The sequence below is a fragment of the Corvus hawaiiensis genome, chromosome 7, assembly GCF_020740725.1.
Source record: "Corvus hawaiiensis isolate bCorHaw1 chromosome 7, bCorHaw1.pri.cur, whole genome shotgun sequence".
NCBI classification, from domain to species: domain Eukaryota; kingdom Metazoa; phylum Chordata; class Aves; order Passeriformes; family Corvidae; genus Corvus; species Corvus hawaiiensis.
Window position 1 is genome coordinate 31,412,111 of NC_063219.1, and position 23,780 is coordinate 31,435,890.

Below are 23,780 nucleotides of genomic sequence, written 5' to 3' on the forward strand. Positions count from 1 at the left end.
GGACAATAATAAAACTACAAGGCAACAGATGTATGTAAAATTAACTGTACTTACGAGAACTACTACTACTAGAGAGTCATTAAATGAACGATGAATTTACCCACGAAAATACATGGCACTTTATTAACAAGCCAACGAATATCAAAGCGACTTCAAAATAAAAAGCAAAGAGGAATTGGAACATGATACTTGTTGCAGTAAATATCAAACGGTTTCATGCCTAGTTGATAGGGATGGGGGGGAACCCTACATGCACTCTGTGTGAGAAGTAATTAAGCTCTGTGCTCTGCACAGCCTGGAACAGGATCTACTGTCTGTGTGTATCAATATTTTTTCACTCCCTGTGAGCAGAGGTGCAGCACTCTAACAGAAAAGACCTCTATTCCTCATTTTGGCTCAAACCATACAGGATCCTCATTTATTATCTGCACTGACACCACACTGATTATCACTATCTCAGCATTTACTTTGCAGGGAGGGAAGAAAAGCCAGCAGGATTTTCACTTTCATTATGTGTTCAGATTGCAGCTGTCCTGCCCTGTTGTCATTGTTACACTTGCTCTCCCCCAAACTCCTTTCCTCCTTCACACAGAGCTCCACACCCCTAAATCACAGAATCTGCAACAGCACATCTGCCCACATGAGGTACAGGGGGGCAAAGCACAACAGCCATCAAGCAGCACCTTCCTCTTTATACTCACAGAAACAAAATATTACCTGATTTTGAATCACAGGGATGAAGGTAAATTCCTACATATACTAATCCCCCTTTCTGGGGAGGAACAACAAACAGCATCCATCTAACTGGACAGCACTACTCTGCAACCATTATGTGTTCTGGCAGTTAGGTAAATGTAAGGACAGGTTGATTTAGCAGAGCAGCAGCAGAATTTCTTTAAAGAATCCTTAAAGAATAATGCATTTAACTGCTATGGCACTACGTAGCTTTTTCGCTACAATTATTTAATTCCCAATCCTAGCAGTATCTGACTGACTCTTTTTTTCAGTACTACTACCTGCAATCCCTTCCAGGAACTGCTTTTAAGATTTTATGCAATACTTAAGGAACATGTATTCATCCAAGTTCATAGTATGTGATCTTTGGAACTGTTAAGGGCTTGGCTCCATGAAGGTGTGAATTCACAGAGCATTGGCTCTTTAAAAGTGGTGTTAACTGTGCAGAGCCAGCCTTAGCATATCCCAAGAGCAACAGGACAGAAAGCTACTAAAACATTTAGTTATATATAGCCTTGCCTATGCAAACACATCAGCTGCTATCACAACATGTGTCTCATTTTTCTCCAGTCACAAATGTGATAAAAGCCTTTGAGCGCAGTTTTTTTCCAACTTTGAAAAAGTGTGTTGGCTTAGAAAAAACCCCACACAAAACCCCCACAGATAATTAGTTGACAAATCACCACAATCCTTCTGGTGACCTTTACTGTTAGTAATTCACCGTATGGTAGGCCCCAAGCACTTCATTCCAGGATCAGGCCAGTCAATAGGACAAGCCATGCTATGCTTATCTATGAAGTTCAAATAGGCACATCTTCTCTTTCAAAGAACACATTTTCAACAGTCCTAAGGCTTTTCATATTTATACACTCAGCTTTGGAAAATAAACAAAAATAGTCCCAGGAGAAGAAAAGCACAGTAACTAAAAATTCAGAATCTAGGAAAAATACACAGGCTATTGTTCTCACTTTGCAAACACACACACACGTGCATTTAGTGCAAGTTAGCAAAAAGATCTTCTTAAACCTCCTGCTTTGCATGGTAACCACGTCAGCATCATGACACACATTCAGCCAAGAACAAGGGGCAGTCAAAGGGAAAGGGACTGACAGAAGACCCAGTATAGTGCAATTCATGGGGAAATCAAAAAAGGTCACAATGTAGCAGATCCTTTGAAAAAAGTTGCTCTTCCCACAGCTTTTCAAAAAGAATTTTTAAGTATTCGAGCTGTGTGATGCTCAGGGGTAACAGGCACGTCCCTGCTCTTCAGTATTTTAACCATATCTAAAAAAAGGTAGGCATTCTATCTAATGAGCATTTTAACTTTAAAAAGGCAAGCAAACTAACATTCAGAAAAGCCAGTACTACTGAGGATTCTTCATCTGTACAGGTCAAAAGTTTTTAAGTTCATAAATAATCATGCAGCAGCAATCAAAAGAGCATGAATAGCTTCCTGTGCTCTTTGCAATGCCAAGAAAAGTCATTCCACTTCATCCCAATTAGAGGATGCAAGCCACTGCTTCAGTGCTCCAGCTCACACATACTCCTCTTTCCTCCCGGAAATTCTGAATGCCATAATGATGTTTGAAAATTCAAAAAGTGAAAAAGCCATTTCTGAAACATTTTTATTTTCCTGAGTACCTGGCAGGACTTCACATGTCTCTGCATTAGCACTATAGGAGACTTTACTGCTCTAAGAGGATAAAAACAGGATGGCAGCAATTACCCTTTTGCAAGACATCTGCAAGAACAGTCTGCTGTGGAGAGAGATTCAGAGACTCTAAGGTTTAAAGAGGCAGTCACCTTGTGTAAACTACTGAATAATTACACCTTATCATTGTTCCTGATACGAATCAAGGAACAATGACAGCATGCCATACCAGTGAAAGTATCTGCAACACCCATTTACCTGGGAACTTACTGGAGTGCTCAGCCACATATTTTAAGGTTAATGAGACTCACAATACACAGCACTCTTCTATGCTAGTTTGTCAAAGTTCAGTTTCTAGCAATTCGTCAATAGAACTCCACACTTCCTACATCTTTATTTGCTAAATTAAAAAGCCCTCCATCTGGAACTTATTTTTTCCAAGACATGTATCACACCACACTAATTACAGTTAACATTAAAATGCTTATTAACATCAAGGCTACCACTAAGTAACACAGGTTTGCAATGTACTCTTTAGATAGGCAAGATCCATCCTGGAAATATTTGCAAGTTAAAATCAACCAGTAGTCAGTCTGTTCTGTCAGTCAAGATGGAAAGGTAATTATTTCTGGGTTTTTCTCCTAAAACACACTGCACCTGAACATACAGTGAAAAAAAACCAGGCTTCTGAATTGCTCTCTGTTCAGTCACACCCATCCCTAGACAATTTGTCTAAATGAATCAACATACCAGAAAGTGGTATTAGCATTCTGAAACACCAGTCATGACCAACTTCTCCTTTGTAATAAGGGATACAAGCACAGCTTAGTCAGTTCTTCTATAGCTTGACGTGGGAAGAAAAGTGTGTAATAGTATCATAGTACGTGATGTTATATCCCTTAAGGATATTCCCTTGTCACCTGTAGCGCTACGACTTGCAAGGATGAGAGCATGGTTCTACCTTCAGCACCAGGATACTACTGCAGAGTACAAAAATCACAGAATATACACCATGTACTTCTACAATCAGCCAGGGCAAGTTACTTTTCCTCACACAGCTGCGCTAACAATAGCTAAGGACATGATACTGACAATTTACCCAACTAAGAACAGCAGGTTTCTCCACAACCTTACAAATACCACCATGGCTCTCTCAAAAAACTGTAAGGCAAATCAAAGCATACAAACCTCTCTAACATCTACAAGGTGATCTGGCTGCATAATGGGAACTCTTTTTCCAGTTGGCAATCTGTGATGTCCAACATTGAAGAAGGAAACTGCATTTTGACTGGGTCTTCTCTGCACACCAGGAGAGTTGGCACTTCCTTGGGATGCAAGAGAGAAGCTGCGAGATTTCAGAGGAGGGTTGTTCTAGTGAATAAATAAGCATATTAAGAAATGTTTACAATTAATTCTAATAACCAGCAAATGTTCTAATGTGAAAGATATAGCAGAACAGTTCCATTTCTAATTTTTTATAGAGCAAGGAAAGATGGCAAAGCCCTAATAATGCACTAGTAGCAACTGCTAAATATTGTGCACTGTCTGCTTCTACCTGCCCTGTTTTACAGTCTAATTAAGAACAATCTGTGAAATTAGATTGATCAGTAAGTATCACTTCTCTGACTTAAAGATGAGTCCTTGATTTGCAACAGTACCAGAAACTGACTCCTAACAGATCCTGCAAGGATAGAGCTGACATTTAAGAGAACGGAATTTCACTTAGAGCTATTAATTCAACTTATCTCTTACGACAAAGCCAGCTACAAGATGTTGATTGTAACTTAAAAGCAAGATTTTAATCAGGTATCAGAACAGGTGTTATGGGAACCAGGAGGTTCTATAAAATACACTATATGCATACCCACCACATGGCTAGCAAATGGAAACAACAGTACTCAGATATAGTGTTGAGGACTTGCTTCTCAAAGCTGGGAACTCATCCTAAATTTATCTCTGGGCTGCTGAGTGGTTTTTAGAAAAAAAGCAAGGGGTTAAAAAAAAGGGAAAAAAAGGGAAAAAAAAAGTAAAGCTCCCAAAATGGAAGGGCTTCAATAACACTGAAATTGTATTGCAACTACTTCTACCACCAGCCTAAATGATTTTTGCCCATAAGAGCATCAGTCATACCTTTCCAATAGCTTCTGTGTGATGCTGTGTGCATATCTGTAGCCTGCTAACCCAGTGCTGCCGCTCTTTAGCATCAGTAGCTAATAAAAGCAAACCAAACGGATTCTGTTAATGAAGACATTACAAAGTATGGGCAAAAAAGGCTGCTTAATTCTTAAAAAGCACAAGACTTTAACAGTGCAAAGTAATTTATTTTTAATCTAAAACTTGTTTGCCTGTAATAACTACAACATCAAATCAAGTTGAACATAAATAGTGTACACTTTTTTCATTCTGTATGCTATTTTTAGTATTACGAAACTGATTTTAAAACATCAACAAACCATAATTGCTCTCACAAATACTGTAATCTAACAACATGAAACGTTTTCCTGGAATAAGAGTAAGGTATCCCAAATTAGAAAATTACAGCAAGTCTTCAAGGGAAGAAACACTCAAAGTTATTAGCCTAGATTTCTGCAGCCTACAAAATCAGAGAATGGGCTTTTATAACCACCATAAGGTGGCTAACAAACCGAATGTTAGGAATAATTAAGTTCTCTGTGAGCATCACCACAGTATTGCTATCTACAATGATTTAGAAAACTTTGAATCAGTACAATTTAAGGACACCATATATGAAGATTAAACCCCATTCTACACATATGAAGTTCATAGTCTTCTGAAGGTCATCAAACCCAAACATTATGGAACTATCCATAAGTACAGACCGTTTCTAGCTGAACAGTGCAATGGAAGTTTTGCACATAATTTTCATGGCAGCACTTTGCCAACCAGGTTCTCTCTCTTTGGCCCTGCAGCCAAGCCAAGCCCCAGGTGAGAGCCAGGACTGTCCTCTAGTGGAAGGATCCCCTGCCCAAGAATCCAGGTCCTACCTCTTAGTTTATACTGCTCCCCACTGGCAGCATTGACTGTGAAGGTGTGAGAATCTTCATCACTGGGTGAAATGACAGCCCCAGCCAGCTGCAGGGTACCTCTGGGCTTCAGATGTCTAGACTGCTCATTCACAAAGTACTCCAGCAGGCCAGCATCATTGTTTAACACAAAAAACCTGCAAGGATAACAAAGCAAATACACTAAATAATACCAGCTCCTTTTCCTTTTTTCGGGCAGGTGGTGGTACTGGGAGAATTCAATACTTTCATTACAAGTTGGCACAGATGGGATTGGGACTGAAAGACTTGTGTCAGGACAACCCTAAACATATGAATTATGTCCCCAAGATGGCACAAAAATTAATTTCTTGGCATTTTTTTTTCCCAGAGAGCAGGGACTGCACAACAGAATAATGTGTCCACAGAAGAACACTATCGCAAGATTTTGGGAATCAGAAATGATGCCCTGAATCATTAAGGCTTAATAAATCCTTAAACTACATACAGTAGAACAGCCCCAGATACAAAAGAGTTGAGATGCAAAACCATGAAACTGAAGCAATTCCAGATTTTTTTCTCAAAAAGGGACGTGGACATTATGCTTCAACTTTCACTTGAGTTTGATGATGAGAATATTGACACGAGTCACCCCACGCCAGAGGCGGCACAGGGTGGTACACTATGGGCTTGTCACTCCAATATTAATTTGGTTGCACTGTGCTGCTCTAGGAACAGCATTAAACAAGAAACCTGACCAGAGAATTTCACCTGACAGAAAATCAACTTATTCCAGGGGAGACGACATCCTGGGGAAAGGGAGAAGCCTGCTTGAGTTTGAATTTACAGTAATGAAGTCTTAATTTTTTTAAGTGATAGCATTATTTGGCACCAAGGGGAAGACTCATCAGAAAACACAAAGACAGTATTTTTTAATGGAAAAGGAGAAAAAAACTAATGTTTTTCACACATGCAAACATAGTGATAAGCCACTATATGAGTTAAGTGCTTTATATTGCCTGTGCCTTTTCTATATTCATGTCTTAATACAAATACTATTCATCTACATATTAGCTTAATCTATACTGAGAAAAGCATAAGATTCTTGCATAAAGTTTGTCTACTAGAAGAAGGGAAATCGAAGCATTATTAAAAAAACTGAAGCATGTTCATTTGGATGCTGCAGAAACCAACATTACTAAAGAGCACTATAAAAGACTTACCGGTATTGCCAACCAGTGACAAGATTGGTGTATTTCATCAGGTAGCCATAAATATTTTCCATGTGATCGCTATCAAAAGAGAGAAAAAAGCAATCAGACCATACCAAACACATTTTAGATCTTCCCAGCTTCTGACCATCTTTATCTAGTCTCAGAAGATTAATTTTCATGTTCATTTTTAGAATGGCACTATCAATTTAATAAAGCTACACTTAAAAGATTTTCCAGCTTTGTTCCTAATACAATTTCTTACAAAAATTTAATCAGACTTACTGAATTCCAAATAATTTCAAACCATAATTAGCTGCACCGATTCAACAGGCACTTCTGGACACATTTTTACAAGTTTCAGGTAATTAAAGACTTAGAATGCACGCTGCTTCTGGTTCCTGCTCGGTCCTCAAAACAAACTTTGTACTCCTGAACAAAATTCATTTTCACTAGCTTATTAAGAGACCCTTGATCACAGTCACCAACCTAAACAGTCTGTAGCTACTCCTACATCAGTGTGGTATTAATCCTTCCTGTCCAGCACCCTTCCCCCTACACAGTCATGCTCCTGAACAGATGTTCTACAGAACACAACATCCAAGTGCAGCTCACATCACCATATTCTGAAATCTAAACCAGAAGCCAAAACATCTCCTCCTCTGGCCTGACACAAAAATCCAGTAGTTTCTCCTTCAAAGATTCAACTTGCAGCAACCACCAAAAATGAGAATCCATCAAAGGCATTTGGCATGGAAACTTAATATCACTATAGGCAAAATACACTACCACTTCTGAAAATCAATTGCCCTAAATAAGGCTTACAAGTACTATGGCTACAAATTACTCACTTTAAGACCACAGTTTAAAGACCCACTTTATGATGTACATTCCCATAAATCTAGAAATGTCACCTCAATGCCCTCACCTCTTCCAGTAGGGCATAATCCTACACTGAAGAACACACTCTTGATAGACAATTCAGGTCCAGCACAAGGAAAAAAGCTCCTATTATTACAATGAAGAATTGAAACAATGACCCAAATATCAGACACTATTTGCCTCTTTCAAAGAAATTTGTGTCTAATCTCATTGAGATTTTAAATTAAAAATTCTGTAGGTTGTAGTATGTTGAAGATTAAATGAAATTATTCAAAGTTCATTGGAGCAGCAGCAACCTGTCTTGGTTGTTAAATGGACAAAGCAGGCCCATGTCAGCAAAAGGGGAAAGGTGGGGCAAACAGGACTGTGAGAGCCAAGGGATCATCCCCATCAGTGGGTTTTGGTTGCAAACATAATTGGGCTAAGTATTGGGGTAAATTCCAAATAAAACCTGAAGCTGCTGTCTACACCTCATTTATAGATACTATCACCAGATTAATCAGAAATCGGACAGTTTGATAAATACAACATTTTACACTGTTTCATCCTAAAGGAAGCCATTTAGGGTGACACTAATGAAAACAGCCACAGAGTAAATCACTGCCTTTCAGTGATACAAGAATGTACATTTTTTGAAGAAAAAAACCCAAGGTACTGATTTTTAATGTTACTTTTAAAAGCAAAAATATGTATTCTAGCTATTACAGCAGCAATCAGTATTGCAGTAATATCCTGCAATGGAGAGCAGCCAGCAGGACTATCTAGGAATTTAATTTCTAATAGCTCATTAAGTGGTGCTACAGATAAAAATAAAACCAAGGAGAGCAGAGGGTGTCGTATATTTTAAACGTACAGACAGAGAAGCTAAAGGAGACATAATCAAACTCATCCTCTGCAGACGCCTCTCATTTGTTATTATTGGCATACAAGGGAAGTACAGTTTAGACTTGCTCACTGTCTTAATTTAGCTGAAAATTATGAGATTGCACAGTCATAAAAATGTATGAGCTTGGGTTTTAATGATCTGCAAATTGTCCCTAGTCACAGCTAATTGTTTTTCAGCTCTAGCGAATGCAAGCCTCACCCTTGCTTTTCAGTGAGACACTGTACATAGCCCTGCACATTTAGGCTACAGCCACTGCACTCTCCCATTAACTAATGTGCATAAATCACAGACACCTTTAACAGAACCAAAGAAAAACCAGAAAGGTAAGTTCAGACTGCAGTGAATGCAGCAGGCCTATGTGTACGACCTACGGAAGTCCATTCATCTGACAAGGGTAAATTAAACAGCCTCCAATTAAAATAATTTGACCTTTTTTTTTTTTTTTTGGTGTGACAGATGAAATAGCTAATTTTGTCATCCAGAAAAAGGCACTGTAGAAGGGAGCGCAGCTCTTCTGGTGATGTAGTTCCACATCCAATGACCATCACATTTTGCCATCATCTGCATGTTCCTTTCCACTTGGATTTTCACTTTGTCTAGTGAAAAAACTTCTCCAAATGCCTCCTCTTCAATAATTTATATCTCTAGTCTCACCAGTCCCAAAAGTTGAGGGGTTCAATTGAAAGGCTTTGAGAACAGCGCCCCATGGAAGTCTGAGAAAGTGACTGAGAATTAATATTTCAACATTTGAACTAAGGTTTATTTTTAAAAAAATGAAAATTATATACACTAAAGAAATCTAAACCCACTGCAAACTGCAATGCACAAAAAGGTAAATTCTATAACTGTACATAAATCCATGACAGAACTACAGTTAGACTCCTAATCTTCTTCTGCATGTATGAATACAGAAAAATATTCTCAGTATTTTTTATGAACAAGGCCAGGGACTGTAATTAAAGCATTTCTTCAAGATTTTAAGATTAGTGCCTCCACAGCAAGAGTTAAACCAAGATACCTGTTGTTGCTAAAGCAGTGATATAAAGCAGTTAATACAAAAATCAAAAAAAAAAAAAAAAAAAAAAAAAAACCCCAAACAAACAAACAAAAAAAAAAAACCAAAAACACCACAACAAACCCAACCCAATAGAAAACCCACTAATATTTCACTAGTATGGAACTAACAGCCAAGCTCTACAGAGCACTACAGAAAACTTGTAAAATGGTAGACTTTGAGAACAAGAGGTTGAGGTTCAAGCACTGGCTCTGCTCACAGATAACCACAATTCATAAAATATGAGTAAGTCCTTACTGTTGTTTCATTGGAAACAGTGCTGGCAAAACTTGTCTCAAAGTCACCAGTGTACTTCAAAAGTCCCCAAAATTTCCCACACGGGTTTTTGACTTGTAGAAAACAGATTTCAGACGTGAACTGGACACAAAACACTGAGCAACTTAACACTGACAGTGAGGCCTGGCTCCCTTGGGATCTTTCTGCTTTTCAGAATCCCTTTGCATTCACACTGCTGCCTACGTGCACGTACTTGTACCTATGGGTACGTGTGTCTTTCCATAGCCAAGATGCTGTTGTTGCTATTTAAAATGCTCACCACAGTCTCAGATTGTCAAAGGAATAGCAACAGCTCAGCAACAATGAGTCAACAATCCCTAAAGGCCCTATTTCTGTTGAAATTCACATGTCCTGTCAAAAAAAGGAAATGTTGCAACAGACACATCACAGTCTTAAGGACGTAAAAATAAAATTGATTTTAATTTTTGCTGGACTACTTTAAGTGAGGATACTATACAAGTCATGATCCAGAAAAAAATTATGCAGAACACATGATAGGACACCTGAACTCTAGCCCAGCACACCTACCACCTCCCAAAACCTGGGTTATTTTCCCAAAGGCTGAACACCTTTGAACTTGACTGTCCATTTATCACAATTTTTTAGTTTCTAAATACTGTGAGATGGACTGAAACTGTCCACGTAAGCAAATGACAGGCCTCTGTGAACAATTACATATCAGTTCATATTCTTCCCACAAAATTATCCCTCCCCTACATCAAAGATGTTTACCACAAGCCAGAGTTACGCATATCTACATGCTACTAAAAAAAAAAAAGGAATAAAAGATTTACAAAGGATCATTGTTAGCTTATTTATCCTTCTCTAGTTTTATTTGTCCTTTCCTAAGTTGCAGCAGCTGTCAGTGTCTTGCAGGGTGGTCTCCTGTCCTGGGGAAGAAAGAAGACAGTGACAATCAGGCCAAATTCCCCTGTATCCTGTTTATGTGCAGCACCCGAGCCTTGGACGCAGATACTGAGGAACAGTAGTCCCATAATGACGTCTTTCAGGAGCTTCTGCCAAGAAACCCAGGCTCACACCTGACAAGTGCTGGGCCAACATTTTCTCTGAGAAGCAGCAACAACGCAAAAGGCTTCACCATCCCTTTTTCATACCCCTCACGTGTAGATCTCCGTGAAAGCCCTACCCCAAAAAAAACCCACTGCTAGCAGTGGCAGAAAATTACACCCATCTGGAAAGCAGTTACAGAACAGTTCCAAGGCTGCCCTTCAGATGATTCTAATTTTGCTAGGACCCAGACAGCACCACGTGGGATGCTTTGAGCAGCCAAGTCTCTGAAGACCCAACAGCTGTCTGAAGAGCAAACGCAGCTGCCAAAGGCATCCCCACAGACTTGCGTAAGGCCTGACTTCAAGCGGCAGCTGAGTATGTGTGGATTTGCTGCCAGCAGGAAGGATGACCAGGAGTCTGGAGCCCATGAAGATGTCAGAGAGGGCTCCTGAAGGGGGATTCAGCCTCCAGAACTGCCACCACCGTTATGACAGTGCCTTTGGTTCCTGGCCAAGGGAAGACGCTCCCTTCTACTGAGCTCACAGCAAGATGCAAACCCCCAGTGAAAGAGACTGTCTTCGTATTAAAAGCTAGCAAAGTGTAAAGAAAGAGAAAATAAAGAAATGAGGATTATAAGAGTGCAAACCAATGAGTGATTTCAACTATACAGTTTAGAAAAAGCAGAGACCATTTTCACTGAACTTGTTCATCTCTATTTGCCCACAGGTTCACTGTTGGCAATGGCTTGCTTTTTCCTCATGGGCACTGCAAAGTGCTTATCTACAGTGAACTGACTGCCCTTTTCCTCACACGAGGGCTAGGCAGTGGAGAAGAGAAAGTGGAAAAAAAACCCGAACAGCTATGTCAGCACTGAACACTTTGGGCATATCTTCTGCAACTGCAAGAAACCACCACCAAGTTAAGCACACTCCAGTTCCACAGCTCTGTGGTGCAGGAGCAGGTTCCCCAGTAAACCCAACAAGGTAAGGCAGAAGCATCAGTTGCTTACAGAGTATCTGCATCCATAAATTACTTTTGCTTTTCCAAATAGCTTTTGGAAGAAAGGAAAAAAACTGTCCTTGCTGTACAACTCACCAGCAGCGTCCTATAGTCAACTGCGAAGTGGAAGCAAAGCTCCTGCTCTTCAGCTCATGTGTTTGTCTGCTCAATTATAAATTTAGAAAACAAGAACAAGTGCAAGGAAGAGAGGTCCAACACCATGACAAGAACATCAACAGCAGACCCCAAGCATACTTCAGAACACCACTTGGCTCCAAGTATGCTAGCAACACACACCCCCTCATTAGATATAAAAATTTCTCTTCACATGCACTCCTGTAAATCCTTGGGAGTACAGACAAGCATTGGAAGAGCAGCACAGGCTTGCCACAAAGAAAAGGTGTGGCACAGCCAAAATAAGCCATCACCAGTCTGTGATTCCAGCACGATGCAGCCCCACCTCCCTACCCCAGGGGTAAGGGGCTCTCCCACGGCCCACCCTCCTCAACCCCTGCTCTCAACACAGTAATTGTGTTGGTACCTCAAGTTCTATCAATACTAGTTCTCAAGGGAAATGATATATCAAGCTAGCAGGGTTTCTTTAAAAACCACCTTCACTAAATCCGTATTCCATTCTCCTCTTTTGAGCAGTAATGGCAGAGGTCAATTACACACAAATGAAACTACTGTAACACTTTTGCAGTGTAGCAAGTAGAAGAAGACAGATAATATTTAATTAATGTAGCAAAACACTGTTCTCACATAATCACTATAAAACTGATTATTTAACCACTTTATAATTTACAGAGCTCTCCAGCTCTCACAATACATCTGCCTAGAAAAAATTGCAGTGACATTCAGCTCAGCAACTTGTCTCACACACAGGTGAACACCTCAAGTCAGCAAGAACTCCACTCAGGGACAATTTATTTGTGGATTTGCGTCAGCAGAACAGAACTGAAGCTGCACCCAAGAGTCAGTAGCCAACCCAACAGATTTTGCTGCAAGGGTATCAGTGGAAAACAAACTGTAGATTTAGCTAACAACATTTTAGAGGTGGAACATAAAAAAAACAAGCACCCCAAAAGGTCTGAACTCTCCCCTTAATGCCTCTGGAGAGGTTGCCTGCAGCTTTGCTACCATTTATGTTACCAGTTTACATCAGCACACCATAATGCACAGTTTCACACATTACTGTTAACCCAAAACTCTCTCATCTAGTTTCAGAAAGTTCAAGCAGTCAAATTAAAGCTGCTCTGCCCAGTGAACAGTACTGATATACAAGGCAAACACTGATGGATGAGCATCTTTGCAGTTTTGGACAATCTGCTGCCTATGATATCTGGGAAAGCAGTGGATCCTGGTTAGCATTATCCACAGAGACTGGTGGAGCAAACCTCTGCATTGTTTAGTCACTCTTTGGCACAGTTCAGTGTGGTTCAGCTTACTACACACTCCATCCCAAGGCATTCTGCTCTCCTACTCTCATAGCTCTTATCCTATCAGAAAGATGCAGATATGTTCCTGCAGTTTTGAGATGTATTGGTGATTATGAATTTTGAAAGATTATATTAACAATTACACATTCCCATTCTAGACTCTGCAGCAATGAAACACTGAAATGGAGCGTAAATACACTGATCAGCTACCTCAGATGAGCCTCTTGCTTTTTAATTATTTTTGAAATATTATTTGCAACATTTCAGGTTAAATATTGAAGATAATAATTATTATCACCTTTCAAGTAAGTAAGAACACACTTAAATTGTCTTTGTCAATTAATGCTATTTAAATATTCATAAATACAAGCAGAAACCTGTATGGACCACCAGACTCAAGAAGCAATGGCCAGTAGTTTGAAGTCTAGCTGGCAAACAATTAAAAGTGGTGCAATTCAGCAGCCCTGAATGACATCTTCTAACTCTGAAGCTTTGAGCAGGAGGCTGGATTAGAGATTTACCAGAGGCCCATCTCAACCCAAATTATTCTATAAATCTTGGACACAGAGAAGTTAGGCAAAATTATTCTTACATTAAAATTGAGGCATAAGTCACCAGGAAGATTTTAATTCTAAATAAGAAAGCACACACGTTAACTACCTATGACTATGACCATATATAAAGAGAGCAGGACTACTTTCTTGTTTGGTGCTTTAAGGGAACAGTGATTCCCAGACAAGGAATTATTCAAAAGTGCTCCTCATCATTGCACAATGAGGATGAGGTATTATTCATTTGGCACTCATGTGCTAACAATGAGTTCCCTCGTGGTTTTCTTGTGTTTGCTGTGGACATTTATGAAGGAGTCATGTAATGAACAGTAAGAGGACAAAAACATTTTCATTCCATTTGCATACAGGGAACAGAGGCACAATGAATTTTCTGACTCTCTAATTTTGAGACAGATACAGTCCAATTTTTATTTTATTTTATTCATACATTCAAATCATGGCTTCTGCTGATTTCAGCTGCAACTGTGACCCTGCAAAAGTTTCGCAAAATCAGAGCCAACTGTTCCAAAACCAGTCCTCCAAGAGAAAGACGAACACAGTTAGTGATCATGCGGGAAAACAAGTTAGAATAATACATGACTATTAGCACAAAGGAAGTCAGAGCCAGGGTCAGAAACCAGCTCCCTTATACAGCATCCAGCAGTTCTGTCCAGCAGATCTCTTGCTTTCTGATACATCTCCATGCAATGCAAGTAACCAACCTTCTCAGTGCAAAGCAGGCTCTCTGGGAAACTAATTTGACAACACCTAAAAATTAACCAAGATTTTAAATACTTCCAGCCTCCTTGAAAACTCTGGAATTTACAACTGAAAGCAAAAAAGAAAAAATGCTTACCCATAACAAAAAGCTCCAAAGCAGGCTGTCAAATACAAGATTGGCAGCTTAAGACACATGAAGAAACAGCATTTCTCCTACCCAACTTCAGCCTGCCCTGCCCTCCCATTTCAGCATTAAACACACAGAAGGGGAAATCTGAAAAGGTACAAGCTTTGAAAGCACCCTAAGAAGAAAGTTGTCTGGCAGCATTGCCAGCAGGCAGCGATCCCCTACAAGAATTCATCAGCACTGGCAGGTGATCAGAGGGCACGTCAAGGCAAGGTCTGTAAGTAAACAGGGGTCACTGCACTTCTGCCTTAATTTTCACAGTACAATGAGGACAGCACAGGAACCTTCCCAGAGTAACATAACAGCAGCAGCTGCTGCTTTCTGCTTCTGCAGTAAGCAATGTGATTAGGTCAGGCACATGCAGTTTGTTTTTCATCTTCTCTCTGGGGAGAGAACGTGTGTGGCAGAGCAGGATGTTAATGTTGTACTCGAGTTAATTAACACTCTGCTACATAATTACATTAGAAAAGGTGAAGTTGAAAAATACTGATTGCACTTAGTGAAGGATAGACACTTGTAACAGCCATTAACTCCAGCAGAAATCTATTCCATGGACAGAACAAATTATTTCATCTTTAGACACTACCCAAAAGTTGGTGCTTCTTCATTTTACCTTAATTTGAACTCTAAACGAGCATCCCACTATGAACACAAGTACACTGGATGCCAGAACCAACTCCCACATGCGACACCCCTGTTTGTCCAACATGGAGAGGCTTTGAGAAGCAAGAGAGGGACAACACTCTTGATAGTCACTCACTGAGGAGCCACAGGGCTGGAGAAGGGAAACCAAACCTTGTCACCTGGTTTAGGAACTCTCACACTCCCTACTAGAACATCAGTCAACATGAAGCTCCTGTTGAAATTACCCCCAACTGCACCCACTTACTACCCCTCACACCAAGATTTACCTCTCTTAATTTACAACACATCTGCTCCAAGAGCAGTGTTCCAAGTTTAAATACATGTATGAACACGAAGGGCTCACCTGCCTTTCGAGAAGTGCCTGAGGCTTTAGCAACTGTAAAATCAGTTTGGTAAAGGATGACCTTAATATTTTAATAACACAGAATGCATCCTGAGATGGACGTAACTGGCTGATCATTTTAAATGTGAGCTTCTTGTCTATTCTAATGAGCAAATTATGTGAAGGGCAGAATTTCTAAATTAGTGTTAGGAACATGATATACTCTTTAAGCAAAAAGTCACATGAGGATAAAGAAATTCAGGCACCAGGTTTTTCAGCCAGTTCCCTCCAGCATATCAAACAAGTGTGACAGCACTTCTAATCTGATTTCTAGCAATAAAAAGGAACACACAAATTGCAGAAATAAATTTTGAATTTCACAGCAACCACTTGAGAAAATCATCTTTTCAGCACCCCATATCATATCTCAAAAGACCAGTGACAAGTCAGAAAGTGAGCAGCATGGGCTTTCTGAATGTCACACCATGCTGAGGTATCTCCACACATCACCAGAAACAGAAGCAAGGAAGATCAGGACTCACTTTGACACAGGCTTGGCATTAGAGCCACCAGCCAACCCAAAAGATGCCAGCAAAGCATCATCTCCCTTGGGAGCTAGCACCTCAATGTGACAATGCCAGCAGGTTCTTATGACAGTGGGATACTGAGGAAGTGAGGTGGGCTGCAAGAGCAGGGGGAAATCAAAATAGGAGCAGCCCTTGCCAGACCTCCCACCTGGGAGTGACACCACTAAATTACAGCCTCTCTCTCTCCCTGCAGCTGTGCACACCACAAAGAAGGGAGTTACAGTTATTGATTCCATCAAATATACGCAAATTCCACCTAGAATCCCAAAGAATTTTGTTTCAAGCAATGCAAAAAGAAAATCCAGAACAAGGGAGATGGGTAATAAAAAGGAAGCATTAGGGGTACCAGCGTTAAGTGAGAACCGTCCTAGGATGACACTAACATTTACAGGAAGGTTTGGCAAGTTTCTTTTCTTCTACTTATCAAGCAACAGGGAGCGTAGCTAAAATTCTGGCCTGCTCACAGGAGCCAGTTGATTAGGTCAGCTCACACACCCTACTGGAGCCTCAGCAAGGATTTGATGCCGGGACAAGAACAGAAGACCAGCAAAGGAGAGGTTTCCAAGTGTTGTTGAACACTGAGCTGCCATTACCTCCTGTATCTGTTTCTACCAAGCTGGTTCCAGCTTTAAAGACCAACCAGATGAAGTTTATCCTCCCAAGATCAAACACTTCTTGGAATGTGAGCAGAAACATAGAGAAAGGAGGAACACTCGGTTGTCTCCTGCAACTAAGACTGACATGGTGACACCCCCAACACAAGGATCAGTATTGTATCAGTTTCAAGACACTTCCCTTTACTACTGCTAATTAGATCATTTTTTCAGGACAGCACGAAGGAAAATCAAACACTTCCACAGCCCAGCTCAGTTTCACATGCTTTGCTTCTACATGTTTGAAGTGCAAAGCATTGTTAGTCATCCTCAACAGTAACTGGGATCAAACTTAGAAATGAGCATTGCCTCTAAAACACACTTCCCATTGGATCATTTTATGAAAAAGTGTTCATGATCATCTCAAAATGCAGACTTAAAATATATTCATGTGTTCCAGTTACCAGTTCTTCTGCTACATTGTCACATGCTGGCCTGCTCAAACACAGGAGATTGAATTAAGGTCAGTAATTGTTTACTACCTTTTTTTAGTATTTATGAAGATGCTTGCATAGTGTCAACTGAAAAACCTCTAAAAGCCACAAAACTGGCAACCATTTCACTTGTTTAAAATTTGTCATCCATTTGCATTCGATACCAAAAAGTATTTAGTGTTACCCTTTGGCAAAACTCTCTCTGCTCTTCTCAGCCTCTCACTCCAGCCCAAAGCCACACGGAGTAATTCTGCAAGAGGATCTGTCTTAACTTAAAAAACTAATTAATGACAAGCAGAAGCCACCCAGCATGAGGAACTGTCTTACTGGCCATTGTCACACCTAGCAAGGAAAAAAAAAAGTAAAAGAAAAAAAAATACTACCAGTCTAGGAAGTTTACTCCTTGAAGCTACTTTCATCCAAATGGTTTACTATACTAACTGACAACTGTGAATAACCCTGCAGCATTCAGGTAAACTCTCAGGAACAGCTAACTAAAGGTAACTTGCTTCCTTAAACAAAGAGCGAAAGACACAATCTGTAGCATTTTATAACTATACATGGCTAAATCCATAGTGAGCAGATGCTAAAACCATTTGAGAAATAAGGAACAGAGGCAGCTATCTAGAAAAACACAAGCAGAACTGAAAAAGCAAATAGGTTTTGAAAGCTTGTAAGCTTCAAAATCAGCAATCATTTGGGAAATTCATGAACATTTTACATGTATTTCTACCAGCACGGGAAGAAATGCTGGGAATACTTTCAATAGCAGCTGAATTGATTTATGTATTTGAGAGCAGAACCACTAAGAAAAATATAAGAAGACAGCACATTAGCATGTGCTTTTCCAACTGGGAAAGACAATCTTGTTTCTCTAGTCAACCACAGTACTTTGAACACTTCATTTTGTAGATAAATAAGAACCAGTGATTGCAAGTCACTTCTCTCAAAATTATCTGAAAGCCCCTCAAGCCAGGCTGACAGGACTTGTTACACTTCTCTGGCACATATTCTGGTCAGCTCTCCATTCAGCTCACAGAGACACTGCCTTCTGGTTGTGTAATTTTTATGTTATTTGAATGACTACAAATCACATGTCACAGAGGTACTGGCCCAAACTGTCTCCTTTCTCTCACTACTTTGAAACCACTCTTGTTCATTTAACCCAGAGCAAGGCAAAAACCAAATGAAGATGGTCACGAGTTAAGGCAGAATTGCTGACTGAAAGTAATTCTTTTTATAGGTAAGGCTGTGCTTACTTCATAGCTTGGTTACTGATAAAAATAATTAAAATGTTACAATCTTAAACTATTTTATCAAGTAATCTTTTAATAATCTGAAGTTATTCAGACGTCTTACCTCCTGGTAACTGTTTCTCTAAATGAAGACAGGGTTAAAGAATTTAGCGTGCAGCACAGGCTCTGAGGGTCCCTTTATCTACTTCAATGCAAGTTAACATTCAGGCTGTTCCTGACCCCAGTGAGGAAAATGAAGCCAATGGTTAGTCATTCTCAGACACACTGACCTGATAATACATTGACAAGAAAACAAGATCATTTCCTGTCAGATGACTAGAGGAGCAGCTTCTCAAGAACTCTTAACTTCTATTAAGTAAAAAAAATAAACTCTTCCTACCCTCAGAAGAAACCAATCCCTTACAAATATCAGAAGAGGCACTGCTATACTGGCTGCCTAAACTCACCAGGACACTGCTACAAGCAGGAAGTCTGACAGGAGATTCAGCTGTATCTCCACATCATCTGAAGCATCTGGCAGCCTCTGGTTGTCCTTCTCCACTATGATAGACATCTGATCTAACTCTATCATGGCTACTTAAAAATCTCCCTATTACTCCCCTACAGAAATATAAAGTCAGACTTCCTGCTTCATTTTTTATTTTCTAGATACTCAATTTGTGCCAAGGATCTGTGACCTTGCACCTCTTTGAGAGATTCAGTTTTCATTAGTTCAGGTTCCAGCAGTCTTGGAGGTTTATTTTTTTATCCATAATCTTAATTCCCTACTTGGAGCATTAGAGTATCAAGTACCTGTCATCCCACTGTCTGACAACTCTGCTATAGCTGTTTTGACCAGATGCTTCACCAAACAGTGAGCTAAACTTCTGTACCAGATGTGGTCTATGGAGAGCAAGTACTTCAGGACCCTACTCCTGCCAATCTGTGGGACCACACATTGCTCACACTGTGCTGTATGAAACTTAAAGATCAAACTTCCACCAAAAGTTCCCAGAAAATCTGTTTCTAAAACCCATATGTTAGACACTGATTGGGGAGTTTGTCTTTTGTCAAAAACATTTCAGCACAGAAGTAATTTCACAAAGAGAAAGCTAAGCTACAGCATCTCGTTCAGGAGGGCTTCCTAGGGAGACAGGGGAAAGGTGATATTTTATGGGTAATTAGATAGAGAGACAAATGTAGGAGTAAATAATTGATTCCCAACAAAGCAGGATTAACAGTGAGGTATCTCAAGTGTCCACAATAATAGAATAAATACATTAAGTTTCTCCAAATGATCTAGAATGAAAAAGAAAAATAGCACCAAAGTGGTAGGGCAAATTAAACAAGATATTGATAGCTACAAGGAATAATAAGGACAAGTCCCACTTAGAGCTGTCAAGCCACAAAATGGCTAACACTCAGACACGGTTAAATTTTTGTCATACAAGCCACAGCACTGAAAAAAGAAACAAAACAGTTGGATGGATAATTTTAAAAAGTGGCATTTCACTGCACAGCACTGACCAGTGACCACCGTCCCAAACACAGCATAGCTGAAAAGACATCCAGGCAAATCAGGCACCTCATCCCAAGACTGCCTCCAATTCCACATAAAAATATAAAATATATCTATTTTGATTGCATAAACTAACTCTTGTGTTTCACATGCAAAGTATACGGACAATAAAAGCGTGCTTGGTTACAGTAATAGCAACTTTCATTAGAAAATTCAGTCCTACTTGAATCCAGAGTTTAAAAAAAAAAAAAAAAAAAGTTTAAAAAGCAGCTGGGAACAGTGGTTAAAACAGCCGATAGCTATACCTGACAATTAGCTTTCCCGACTTAACAGCCTGAGATATTCACCCTGAAATCACCACCTCTCTTTCTGGCACTAGTCACCAGAAAAGTAAATTACTCATGACCCAGATTCTCAGCGATGACCGAGCTGTTCGCTCCCTGTTAAAAGCACCGGGGCGCTCGGTGCCTGCGCATCCCAGGCCTGGGTGCTCGTGTCCCGAGCCGTCCCCGTCCCTCCGTCCGTCTGTAGCACGCTCCGGCTCTGCGGTCTCCACACGCAGGGAACAGCAAGCCAGTCCATCTGGGCTGGCAGATGACGGCTCTGGAGAGTCTCCATTTGAAGGAGAAGTGTGCAAACTTCACAGAACAGCAGCATTTTCAACAGCAACATGGCAGAACTCCAGCCAAGGAGGAGAGACCCGGGAGCAGAAATCCGGAAATCTCTCAAGTGATGCTGTAGAGCCCGCTACCAGCGTGTGAGTGGGAATGTGTTCAAACAGAAAGCACAGCAGAAAAAAAAGCATATGGAAACCCTCAAGTCTCCCGAACACACAGGCAAATAATTCAAACTAATGCCGTGTGCTCGGCTTCTCCGGCTTTCTCTGCTCCCTTCTGCTGACTTGCTGAACCTGAGTAATCACCCTGATTTATGCTAAGCATAGACGTTCTTAAAACAAGTTAGATAAGACTGAAACTCCGTGCACACTCAGTTTTGCTAACAGCAACTAACAGAAAGCACCAATAAAAAAAATTAATGACTGCCATTAAGTTCTTAAAGAAGATCTAGAACTCGGCACAAAGTTCGGCTTTTTTTGGAAAGGCTGGAAAGCGGCGAAGCGCCTTCAACAACTTTAAACCGGTCTCCACGTTCTGCGAGGGGAAAAGAGGATCTGAAAGGCAGGAGCAAAGGTACATCATCCCCCAGCAGCTTTGCGCTGATACAGGAGAACGGGAGCCGCCCGCCCTCGGGCACCACAGGGATGGAGGGCACAGGGAGAGAGGGAGCCGTGTCCCCCGTGCCGCACCCCGGCGGTGCCGGGGGGGTTCCAGCGCTGCTGCAGCCGGGGCAGCCGCGCCGCCCACCCGCGCTGGGGCACCTCGGGGCCCGCCGCCCCCTCACCGCGCCTCACGCCCACCTGTACTGCCAGCCCTTGCTGCCGCCGCGGCCGCCGCCGCTCCTGCCGCCGCTCTGCCCCGCCGCCGCCGGCAGCGGCTCCGTCTTGCCCTCGCCCTCCGGCCCCTTCATGGCCGCCGCGGGGTCCGCGCCCTGCATGGCGCCGCGGCTCCCGCCCCTCAGCGGCGCCCCCGGCCCCGGCGCACCGAGCGAGCCCGCCCCATGCGGGCTGCGATGGCGGCGGCCGCCGGCACCCCCGCGCCCCGCTCGGCTGGGCCGGGCTGGCCGCGCTGGGCTGGCCGAGCTCCCGCACGGCCGCGCCGGGATGGGCGGTCCCGCCCTCCCGCTCCCTCACCCGGCCCGGCCCCGCCGCCCCTTCCGGGTCAGCACGGCCGCCATCTTTAGTACGGGCAGCGCTCGCAAGGCTTCGGAATCGTCTGAAAGTCGCGTGTCACGTGAAAAAGGGGCGATTTCCTCACAACGTTAATGTTTCGTAAGGCTGTCAGCGCCCTGGGAAGACTCGCGTTAACAGGTTAAGGAATAACAATAAAATTGTGGCACGTTAAGGGTCGAGGATTGCCGGTGATAGTATCTGACCGCAAAAGTGCTCAAAGCAGTAACCCTAATTCAAAGCAACATGCTAACAAGCTTTAATCCCTAACCAAAGTTAGGTCGAGATAATCATTCAGCGCTCACAGAGTACGGTTCTTACCCTATAGGTGTTCCGGAGGGGGTGAAGGCAGGTGCACCGATCGACATTGTAACTTCTGGTACGCCCAGAAGTTACAATGGAGTCTTCCCTAACTTCTCCCTATTTCTTAACTTGTATACTTATATTTATATTCCTACCTTATATAACTTTTACACTATTTCTTCACATTCAGGTGGAGCTTGAGTGACTTTAGTCATAGGTCTCAGTGAGGGGTGGTCGTACCTTGGGGTGGGTATCAGGATAGCACCAGCGATAACCTCGGGATGGAGATAAGTTTCAGTCCAAGGAGAGTGATTTCACCACGGTTGCTGATTCAACAGTGGGATATCTTCCTTTATCTCCCTTGGTTTTCAACTAGAAAGTGCCACGAAGTTCCCTCCTCTGCAAGGGTTTTGCCAGAGCCTGGCCGCAGTGTCTCCCTCCCGCAGCCCCTCCACCCTCAATTTAGTCCTCCTTAGTTTGTGTGTGGGAGAGACCGGGGATGCTCACCACATTCCATCCGGGGAGTAGCAACCATATTTTCCACTATAATTTCCATACAGTTATCTTCTTATCTCCAGTCATCTTCCCACATAAGAGCTACAGGAATTCTCCCTGCAAAGTAAGAGCAGGCTGAGAGGAGTGAGGGATCCGAGCTGTGTCATACAGGAGCAGGGATGTGACAGCTGGGATCTTACTGTCACAGAGACCCACAGAGCAGGGTCAAACCACCACTTTGTGCACTGAGCAATGCCCCATCATGGCCTCGAGAAGAAACACATTTTTTCCTCCTATTCTTTCTCCAATAACTGCATTTTTTCTGTCATGGAATGCCGACATATCTAACTGGGAGAGATTGGTCTGGCTCTATGAAATCTTTCAGGCCAGGCATGGCTTTTGGCCAACCCCAACTTCACTGACTGCAGCTGCATTATTTCTTAAAATCAGGGGCAGAGGATCCTCATTTTGACTTTAATCAATCTGCACGTGAAGAAGAGGAAGGCAGAACCAGACATGACTGTGGTTAGTGAGGCCACTCCACGTCTCATCCAAACTCCCTCCTCCGCTCTCCAGCTCTTATTATACACTTACAATGCTGTAAACAACTGTGTTGCAGAAGATGCTAAAAATTCCCTATGTGAGAATCATACATAGAAGCAAAAATTTAAAGGAGAACATATTTCAGACAAATAATTTATTTACTTACAGTACTCCTCTGGTAGCAGCTTTTTACCCCATGAAAGCTGCCCTGGCTTTCCTATCTCCTACCAGCATGTTACAGCTTCACAGTGACATTCAAAATGCCTTTGCCTTTGGCCAGCAAATGGTGATGGCACATTATGAGCATTGTGTCTTTAAAATATATTTATAACATTTAATCTGGTTCTAAATTATCACATATCCATCTCTCCCTGCCAAGCATACACACAATCTCCACCAGCAGACCAGTGTAGATTGCCTGTTGCATCTACACCTAGAATCTCTCTTACAGGGACAGGAGATATTACCAGTGCACAGACATAAAACTGACCACTTCTGCCTTTTTTAGGAGCATGCTTGTCACTGAAGGAAAAAAAAAGGTGGTTTTTTTTCCCTGCATTTTTCTCCTATGGACACACAGGTGAACAGATCAGCAGAGTAACATAGTCTATCAAAGACAATTTTGGCCAAAAC

General features: G+C 41.6%; 1 protein-coding gene across 1 annotated transcript in view; it reads right to left on the reverse strand.

Annotated features, from left to right (window-relative positions):
* Window positions 1-21,594, reverse strand: part of OSBPL11 (oxysterol binding protein like 11) — a 40,196-nt gene extending 18,602 nt beyond the window's left edge. The window contains exons 1-5 of the mRNA XM_048308791.1: window positions 21,438-21,594; window positions 6,612-6,680; window positions 5,392-5,567; window positions 4,517-4,596; window positions 3,575-3,757 (exon numbers count right to left, since the gene is read on the reverse strand). Coding sequence (XP_048164748.1) covers window positions 3,575-3,757; window positions 4,517-4,596; window positions 5,392-5,567; window positions 6,612-6,680; window positions 21,438-21,574 — 645 coding nt within the window. The 5' untranslated portion in view covers window positions 21,575-21,594. The remainder of the gene's footprint in view (window positions 1-3,574; window positions 3,758-4,516; window positions 4,597-5,391; window positions 5,568-6,611; window positions 6,681-21,437) is intronic.
* Window positions 21,595-23,780: the final 2,186 nt, after the last annotated feature.